We start from the raw sequence: 10,208 nt of genomic DNA, 5'->3' as shown, positions 1-10,208 counted from the left end.
CACAGCTGCCAGGACTCTGTTTCTACAGCACTGTCTCTGCTTGGGGATCTGAGTGCCTGTGAGGGTTTTTAAGAGCTAGCTATTTATGTGGACCTGAATAAGGCAGGACCTGTATAGGAAAACTAAGTAGACTTTATAATTTTTAATGTTTTAATCTCTCTGGGAATAGTTTAACATATAAATTAAACATATAAATTTGTTCTTTGACTTTTGTACATTTAACTTTCAAACATTTCAGGGGACTCCCTGTACGGTTTTAGAGTAAAGGGAAGGAATGGGGCCTTCTTTTTTTTTTTAATAAATTTATTTATTTATTTATTTAACTTTTGGCTGCATCGGGGTCTTCATTGCTGTGCGCAGGCTTTCTCTAGTTGCAGCGAGTGGGTGCTACTCTTCGTTGTGGTGCACGGGCTTCTCATTGTGGTGGCTTCTCTTGTTGCGGAGCATGGGCTCTAGGCGTGCGGGCTTCAGTAGTGGTGGCGTGTGGGCTCAGTAGTTGTGGCTCACGGGCGCTAGAGTGAAGGCTCAGTAGTTGTGGTGCACGGGCTTAGCCGCTCCGCGGCATGTGGGATCTTCCTAGACCAGGGCTCAAACCGGTGTCCCCTGCATTGACAGGTGGACTCTTAACCACTGCGCCATCGGGATAGCCTGGGGGGGGCCTTCCTTAATAAGTGGATTCCCTGCTGGAGAATCAAGAGTACCATTTTTGACGGACACAGATTAGTCTTTGAACCAGGCACGGACAATGGAGAAGGAACAGCATATCCTTCCATTTTGTTTTAGGTCATCAGGTTTGTTCCAGTTCTGGTAAACAAAAGTTATGTTACCTATTAATTGGGTTTTCAGTTCAGGTTTTAGGACTTTTGGTGGAAACAAATTATTCTCAGGCTCTGCCAGTATATTGGCTGTCACCCTTTGTTATGTGAACTAAGAATGGGTCTTAGCTAGATATTTCATAGGTTGGGAGAGATGGAAGCAGAAATAGGTAACTAAAAGCTTTTCTAAAACAGAGGCCACATTTTAATGATGTCAAGAAGCATCATTTAATATATAGACAACCAACCTTTCACTTGAATTTTTTTGTTTTTGGTTAAAGAAATGGAGTCACTCATTTTTGTTATATATTTTTGCTCTGAAGGCTTTCCAACAAACCTGGTGTTGATGATTCATGGCCTACATCAGACGATGAAGACTTAGATTTTGATACCAAGGTAAAATTCTCTCCTGTGAAATTAGTTTTCCTGCTTTGAATTTAGTTTTGTGTAGTATTGACTTTTAAAGTTTAGCAGTGGTCTACCTCTCATTGTTTTATGTTTGTAATAGAAAGTTGGTCAGAGCAAACCATTTTATAAAAATATGACTAGTTGAATTTTTCTTTTACTTTTCTAAATACTGAAGGTCGGGGCTGAGGAGAAAATGGACTGGGAAGTAGATAGTGACAGGAAAAGTGTATTGGGAAGCGCTTTCCCACAAGGGAGGAAATATGAAATTTGGTCAAGGATAAGTATTCTTACTGTGACTTTTCAACCATACTGATGTGATTTATATAATACTCATGCTTAAGTGAAACCTTTAGTGGGTACAGTTACTTACTGTAATAATCATAGAATTTTCCTGGGGCCTTTCAGTTCCAAAACTATATAGCATATATCATCTAGTTCTTTTTTCTTGGACAATTTTTATTTTGGTATCATAGAGTTGTTAGGAGAGGGCTTTTTTTTTCTCTGTTTCTGTCTTTGGTTCTACATTAAGCCTAAAATAACAGTCGAAATTATGGAAATTTAGAAATTAAAATTCTGTTTCTCAAAATCCATATTATGAAGGGATTTTGCTGTGTTTTCTGAAGCATTCCATTAAGCGTATATTCAGGGAATTCCCTGGTTGTCCAGTGGTTAGGACTCCACGCTCTCACTGCCAAGAACCCAGGTTCAGTCCCTGGTTGGGGAATTAAGATCCTGCAAGCAGTGCAGGATCTTAGTTTCCCGACCAGGGGCTGAACCCACGCCCACTGCAGTGGAAGCATGGAGTTTTAACCACTTGATCGCCAGGGAATTCCCAATACTTCTTATTCTTAAAGCTCTTGTTTTCTTCTCTAGAATGTCCTGAAACCAAGCTTAACAAAGCTAATGAGTGCTTCTCGGCAATCCAAGAAAAACAGTAAGTTATTTGAAGACTGTCCTTCTTGTGTTATTCACTGATTTGAAATTATGGATGTTCTCATGTACTCCACCTTGTTTTCACTATAGTAGAAGCAAAATGTGGCATCGTGAGACCAGAGAAGAGAACCTTCTTTGAGGACAATAGTTCTGAGAGTGAAAATGAAGATGTGGTCGAAACCTTTCCCAAACCATCAATCAGACTCCAGGGCGTCTCTCATCCTGCTTTCCCATCACCTGAACCTCTCCCAAAACCTCTCAAGTCTTTAGCAGGCCTTGGTCTTACAAAAGTAAGTTGTTCTGTTTTGTTTTTAACTTTTTTTTTCTGTGCTTTTTCACATACCAGACCCCTGATTCTTACAGTGATGAAAAGGATCCCTTACAGAAATGGAATTCCTCAAGATCACGATAGAAAACAGTGTAATAACAAGAGCAATATATGTGCAGGATTGAGATTTATGAACGTTGGTGGCAGTAAACCATTCTGAAGTATGCCATTCTGAAAGGAAAGAATTAGAAAGCAACTAGAAAGAACAGCTAGATGAATATGAAGATGGGGAGGGGGATGAAGGGGAAGAATTCATTTAAGAAGGACAAGATGAATTTAAAGATTGAATGAGGGTCAAGATGAGAGAGATTATTATACAAACACAACAGAAATAGTGGGGTTAAGTGAGAGCAGGAACTCTATAAAATATGATAGAAATTATTTCAAATTCAAATTAACAAGAGAAAGTCAGGTCATGGGGAAAAATGCTCGTACTCTTTTGAATGACATATAGTTGATTTTTATGAAGAACTGAAAGAGAATTTGATCCTTACCTTTTTTGGTTGTTGTTGTTTTTTAATTGAAGTATAATTGATTTACAATATTGTGTTAGTTTCAGGTGTACAGCAAAATGACTTGGTTATACATATGTATATATCTATATTCTTTTTTTGTCAATTCTTATCCATTATAGTTTATTACAAGGTATTGAATATAGTTCCATGTGGAAGTTAGTTTTAATCTGAAGTTTTTTCCTTTTTAAAAAACTCTCACTTTTAAATTAATAAGGTTATGTCTTATATTTAATCTAGCAAAACCTTTGTTCATAGGTAATGCAAGATGAGCTCTGTTTTAGGCCTTATCAGATTTATTTTGAATTAAGAATTTTTGGCCCTTCTGCTTCTTGTGGTTTCTTACTTACTGTTTGGTATATACTTAACTTACTTAACTAATTTATCTTAATGTTTGATATCATCTTGGTAGGTGTTTTAGATCTTTTTGAGAATAAACAGAGAGGAAATAAATAAGTATTTTATCTAGTTTTTCACTAAGATTATAATTTCTAATTATGTAAATGAGGTTCTTAATTTCAAGTCATTAAATGAGAAAATTTTAAACTGCCACAGTCTTAAAAAAATATAGAAATCTTTTTTTCTGAAGAAATTCTGATTTATCTTTTCCTAGTAATATCTACACATAATTGGCACATATACATGCATCAAATGAATGAAATCACAATTTATGTTTTTTTTCTAATATAAACTACTTGTTATTATAAAATAATAAGGAAGGAAAAATTACCAGCAGAGTGTACAAAATTATCTCTGGAAGATAATTTTTTACTTTTTAAAATATCTCCAGCAATAGGTACATTTCATGTTATTCTTGAGAAACTTTATTAACTTCAGTATTTATAGTTAAAGTAGCATGTAAATATTTTGTTATACAAGTTAAGCTAACATGTCTTTCATATCTAAAACTCAGGAATCCTGGTTACTTGATTTTTTAGTCCCTTTGTTCTTTCCTCATGTGAATATTGGGTCCTGTTTGTTAATCATAGATGTATCTGAGAACTTTTAAATCTCCAACTTGGATAATCATAGTTTTACTAATTTTTTTTAGTACTAAATCATTTTCCCAATCTTTAACTGCCATTCTATAAGGCGTAGATAGGAAGAGTTATTAGTGTGCTGTTCACAGGTGAATAAGAAAACCGTATGAATTTTAAAATAGGATTTTATATTTCTTTCTACTACATCATAGTAGTACTTAAAAATGCCTTATAATTCCATAATCACATAAACATTCTCTTCTACAATTTAAAACTTGTCTTTTAAGATTAATTTTTGAAAAGGAGTCTTCTTGTAGTCTCTTGAGTTGGTGTTTTACAATTAAATCTTTTCATTAAACTTAAAAATGCTTATTGCTATAATATCCAAGAAGTGAATATTTGCACATATTCATGAAAGAGTATATTTTATATCCTTAAACAGATGTTGCAATATATAATCGAAAAATTGAATCTCATAGTTTTCTTCCCCAGTCTTGTTTATATTTTCAAAAGTTCAGAACTCTGCATAGGTTTGCATCATTTAATTATACCAGGTTAGTATATTTTACAGATATTTATCTTAACATCATATGCTTTTCCTGAATAAGTTTATCTATTACTAATCCAAATGCATTTATCCAAATCTTTCTTCTCAGTCCCCTGGGTGCCTCAAATTTGTTATGCCCCAAGCTGAAGACATTGTCCTTGATGCTTTCCTCTTTGCTGACTCTTTGTAAGCTACTCTGTCATCTGTCTTCCCCATCCTAGTAGATGACATCACTGAAATACCGAAGCAGCAAAACTCCTGGACTCCATCCTTCCCTGAAATCACCACATCCTGTTGCTCATCAAGTTCAGTATTTTCTACCTGCTTACCATTTTTCATTTCCTATTACTTTCTCACTTATAATTTTGAAATGCTCTTTTCTAGTTTTGCTCCCCTGATGTTCACCTTTATGTTGCTGCCAGGGTGAACTTTCTATAAAATATTTGTGAACATGTAATGCCTCTACTTATGTAGTGGATCCCCATCACGTGAAGGAGGAAGTTCATGTTCTAGGAGGACACTTGCTTTTTTTGGTTTGGCTCTGATTCTCCAGTTTTGTCTCTCATTACCATTCCCGGTAACTGTGTTCTAGTTTTCCACGTGACTTGTTATGTTGTTTCACGCCTCGTCCTTTTGCTCAGGCTGCCCTTCACGTCCCCACTCTACACTGTGTCTGTCCTTTAAGACACAGACCTGTCTTTGCAGCATTTCCTGAGCTACCCAGATACAGCTGACTCCTCTTTCCTTTGTGCCCTTCCTGTACTCTGTTCACATCAATTGTAGAGCTTTTGAATGATACTTTTCTGTTCTTATTTGTTTTCATGTAGCTCTACTTTTCCTAGAATACAGAGCAGAATCGGTCTTCTATTTATATTTCCAGCTTTTCTCCCAGGATAGTGCCTATGATTTGATAGATCCAGTAAATGTTTGTTGTCTTACTGCTTGATTGAATGACCAAATGAATGAATATGATGTTTTCTGGAATTAGGTGTTTGTTTTATTTTGTTTTGTTTTTATAGGAAGGAGCAACAAATCCAGAAATTGGAGAAAAAGAAAATGATACTGATATTGAAAGTGCTCCACAAGAGCAAACAGATCATAACAATTTGACTTCTTTTGATGGAGCACACAAAAATAATAGGAGTGGTAAGTTAGTGAATATTGATGAATTTTTTTCTATGCCTAAAGGCTAGTATAAAAACATCTAAAGTGTGTAGATCCAAATATACTATCCATTTCTTTTTAAGTATGTTTCTTTTGCTCTGTTTCTTCAGAAGTATCCCAACTACTACCAACTTTTTCTTCCTGAAAATGCCTCAACCCTCTGAAATCCTTTTCTGCTACTTTATTTTATTTAAATATTTGTGGATGGAGATAGACTTATATAGGTATTTAAAATTCATAGTAGTAAATGTTCTCATTAATGTATCTGTGGCTGCATTTTACAGATATGATGTCAGCATTAGGATTAGGAGAAGAGGAAGGTATAGAATCACCTTGGGATTCTGAGGTACTGTCTTCTATTATTATTATTTTTTTTAATTTTAAAATATAAGCACTGAGTGATGTTAAAACATAAAAGGGGTGATGCTTTGACTTTACTTTCTCAGCTTTGCATTTGCCCATCAAAATTTTTTCCTTATATTTTTAACCTGTAATTAATTAAATAATTGTGTGCTAAATATAATAACTACCACATAGTGCACTTTTGTTAATTTGCAAGATTCACCTAATGAAACCAGTGTAGTATAGAGCAAAAACCAAGGCTCAGAAGTCATAAGGAATCAGTTTGGGTTCTGAAGTTAAATTTATCTAAAAACTGAAGCATTATTCCAGGTCAGCCTATGGCCAAATGTATGTTTCTTTTTTCTTTTCTTTTTTTCAAAAATTTTTGTTGGAGTATAGTTGATTTACAATGTTGTGTTAGTTTCAGATATACAGCAAAGTGAATCAGTTATACATATACATATATCCACTCTTTTTTCGATTCCTTCCCCATATAGGCCATTACAGAGTATTCAGTAGAGTTCCCTGTGCTATACAGTAGGTCCTTATTATTGATCTATTTTATATATAGTAGGGTGAATCTGTCAGTCCCAGTCTCCCAAGCAAATGTATGTTTCTTTGGTACATATGGATGTGTAAAACTCCTAGTGAGGTTCAGAGAGAAACAGGTTGAAATGTAGTTTTTTACCACTTAGACCTGAAAAAGATAGTGCCTGAGACTTGAAAGTATTATTACATTTGGATTGTCAAATAGATCTGCAAGGAACATTTCAAGAGAAGCAAAAGAATGGGGAATAATAAGTATGTGGCGTTATAATAACAACAGTTTGGTTTAGCGATGTTTTAATAAGTACACACTATTTTGGATAGTTAAACTAGTGTGTGTTGAGTACCTTTATGGCAGCCGTACTTGAAGTAACTTAAATATAAAGTAATGATGACCTGTTGTAAGGTGACAGCAATGGAAAGAGGTAAGAAGGGCCTGATCTGTTAGGTATAGGCAGCTGCTGCAGTGATACAGCACTGTTTAAAGTCAAAAGACATGGTAGCATCCTGGTTCTGTCACTAGCTGTGGGATCTCGGAAAAACTTGTCTACTGGCTGAGAGTCAGTGACCTCATTTGTAAAAATGGTACTGGTACCCACTTCTCAGGTATGTGTAGGGAACAGATGTGGTAACAGCTGTGAACACACATTGTAAACTGTAAAGGGTGCTATAGAAATGTAAGACAAAAATGATCACAGTGGCAATTAGTGACTCACTAAATGCTGGGACACTTTTTTAAAACCTGAAGGACGATAAAATGACAGTAGTGTTAAGAACAGGAAAATTAGAACGGGCATGTGGATTTCTAGTTTGGGGTATGTTAAGTTTCTATAGACTGTTATCGGAGATCTCCTATAGGTATCAAGTGCTTTGGTACTTGAGGTGCTCTCGACATTTTAAATGTTTTGATCTTAAATAAATTCCTGTTATTGAATACCAACTATGTGCTGGGCAGTTAGACACTGACTATACCAATTGAGGGGTTAGGCTGTAGTGGTGGGAACATAAAACCAAACAGGAATCCTTTATAAGTCACTGTTAAGTCCTTCATGTAAAGAAAATGGAGAGGGCTTCCCTGGTGGCACAGTGGTTGAGAGTCCACCTGCCGATGCAGGGGACGCGGGTTCGTGCTCCTGTCGGGGAAGATCCCACATGCCGCGGAGCGGCTGGGCCCGTGAGCCGTGGCCGCTGAGCCTGCGCGTCCGGAGCCTGTGTTCCACAACGGGAGAGGCCACAACAGTGAGAGGCCCGTGTACCGCAAAAAAAAAAAAAAAAAAAAAGAAAATGGAGAATGTTAAGTTAGACAACATTGAGAGAGTTTGTAGTTAGGATGGGGATGGGAGTGGGAGTGGAATTTAGGTAGTCAGAAAAGATCTGCATGTGAGAAAAGCTACCAAGCGGGGGATGGGAAGGAGCCTGTCATGTGAGGGTCCAAAGGAAGGACATTCTGAAGAGAGAGAACAGCAGATCCCATCTGTTCGTCATTTCACTCTCGCATCTTGGAATGACCAGGAAACAGGAAGTGGGGTAACTGTCCTTACAATCATTTTTATCATTGTTGTATGTAGAAAATAAAATGTGCATAATAAAAGCTTGGCACATTTAGATGATTCATCAATAAATGTTCTTATTCTTCCCTTATTAAAGCTTGCTGTACTTTTTGGAAGAGTTGCGTAACTATTTTTAAATTGTTTGCTATTATTTAAACATAGAAGTTTTTCTTACTACTTCGCTATTTTATTCAACTATTTTTCCTATCAATAAAAATTTTATCAAATAACAGATTCTTGGAAGCCCTTGTTTACCTAAATGAAGCAGCTTCTACAGTGTTGTGTTTATGCTCAACGTGACATACTTCATGGTTTCTTTTCATGCCAAGTATATTATTTTAATACTAAAAAATTTCTGTCTTTAGAAATATTTTAAATTTATAGCAAGTGTACTTACTAAAGAATTTATTTAAATACATATTTTAAAAAAATATCCTCTTCTTTTGACAGGGAATGCAAAGTAGAGTTAGGTATTTTGAAGTTAATTCTTTGCTGAAATGTGCCTGTAAGTCAGTATTTTGTCTGTGAAAATAATTCCTCTGGCTTCCCATGCTCAGTTTACAGAGTCAGTAGCCAAATGAGGGTAAAAGATATACTTGATCTGGAGAGCGTATATGAAGTTTTCTATTTAAATGTTTGGGTTTTCAATCCATGCTTCTCTTATTTTTAAATCTAATTGCTTGTAAAGTAGGAAATTTTTTTAAAGTAGGGTATTTTCAGGTATTAGAAGGGGATTAGGAAATCTTTATGCAACTCATAATTAATATCAATTTTAACAGAGTATCTCTGAGAGTCTTCCACAGAAGTATGTTGATCATTTATCTGGAGCTGCAGGTCAAAGAGGAAAGAATATATTAAATGGACAAGTAGAAGGTAAGAACTGTATTTTTATGAAAAAGTCATTTGACAGCATGTTGATTTAAAATGGGAATTCTGATATATTCTAATAGCCAAAGAAAATCACCTGTCGTTTAAGAGGAAGAATCATTCCTCACACTGATTTCAAGTTGAACTGAGCCTGTCTCATGCTGGAAAAGAAGTGCTGTATCAGAAGAACTAACCAGCTACATCTTTTTTTCTAGTCAAAAATCCATCAATAGTTTTTAGGCAGTTTTTATTTGGCCAAAAAACAGTGATTGAATACTTAACTGTGTGCTGTGTTCTATTTAAGTTCTGACTGTCCAGATGTTCTTTTGTAGACAACATGCCATGATATAATCATCTATCTCCATGTCTGTTATCAAGTTACACTGTGAAGTGTGCCACCCTTTTGAGGTGGTCCTCAAAGACACAGTTTGCTTGTTGTTTAACCAAGTGTCCTAAAGCATGTACCTGAAGTTATATCATTTTTTATTCTAAAAAGCTATGCAGCTTATATTCTGAAAACTATTACAAAATATAACACTGTTGATGTAAAAAAAAAAAAAAGAAAAAAGAAAATCACCTGTCAAATGCATAGTGAGGAAAAAGACGAGAAAAGGAGCATAGCTGTGTATCTTACCTGGTGTCAGCCACAGATTAAATTGAGAGTCCCCTTTAAGGAGCTAAATTATTAGTTCCGTTTCAAGGTACTCTACAACCTAAGGAAAGTCAGGAAATGAGGAAGAGGAAAAAGGAAAGAGGGAGGAAAGAAGGATGTTAGGGAGGTAGGTGATTGTGGAGGTGATGAGGAAACTTGAGAGAACTCTTGTTAGATGACTTCAGTGTATTTACACTGAAACAAGGTTAGGTCATTGCTGCTCCAGAGAATACTGGAAGCAAGAATGGGTGCTAGAATTGAGGTAAACCCCAGCTCCTCCTTGTAACTATCAGGCATCAAAGAGATATGTTGTGTTGGTATGTGTTATTCAAATGAGATTAATTTGAATATGGAAGCATTGGCTGTTTTTTTTTTAAGATAGGTTTTTTTTTTTTTTTTTTGCTGCTCGGCTGGCATGTGGGATCTTAATTTCCCCAACTAGGGATTGAACCCGTGTCCCCTGCAGTAGAAGCATGGGGTCTTAACCACTGGACCGCCAGGGGAGTCCGTAAGATAGCTAATTTTTTGATGATAATTGTTTCACAAAAATCCGTTAAAACATTA

At 35.8% G+C, this 10,208-nt stretch overlaps 1 protein-coding gene across 1 annotated transcript in view; it reads left to right on the top strand.

Annotated features, from left to right (window-relative positions):
* The window catches only part of ANKRD26 (ankyrin repeat domain 26), an 87,479-nt gene that overhangs the window by 22,243 nt on the left and 55,028 nt on the right, over positions 1-10,208 (top strand). Inside the window, 6 exon segments of the mRNA XM_007452583.1 lie at positions 1,139-1,211; positions 2,097-2,157; positions 2,247-2,450; positions 5,547-5,669; positions 5,972-6,033; positions 8,905-8,998. Coding sequence (XP_007452645.1) covers positions 1,139-1,211; positions 2,097-2,157; positions 2,247-2,450; positions 5,547-5,669; positions 5,972-6,033; positions 8,905-8,998 — 617 coding nt within the window.

Source organism: Lipotes vexillifer, unplaced genomic scaffold, assembly GCF_000442215.2.
Source record: "Lipotes vexillifer unplaced genomic scaffold, Lipotes_vexillifer_v1.1 scaffold628, whole genome shotgun sequence".
NCBI lineage: Eukaryota > Metazoa > Chordata > Mammalia > Artiodactyla > Lipotidae > Lipotes > Lipotes vexillifer.
The sequence above is the reverse complement of the archived record's forward strand: the minus strand, read 5'-3'. Positions and strand labels throughout refer to the sequence as shown.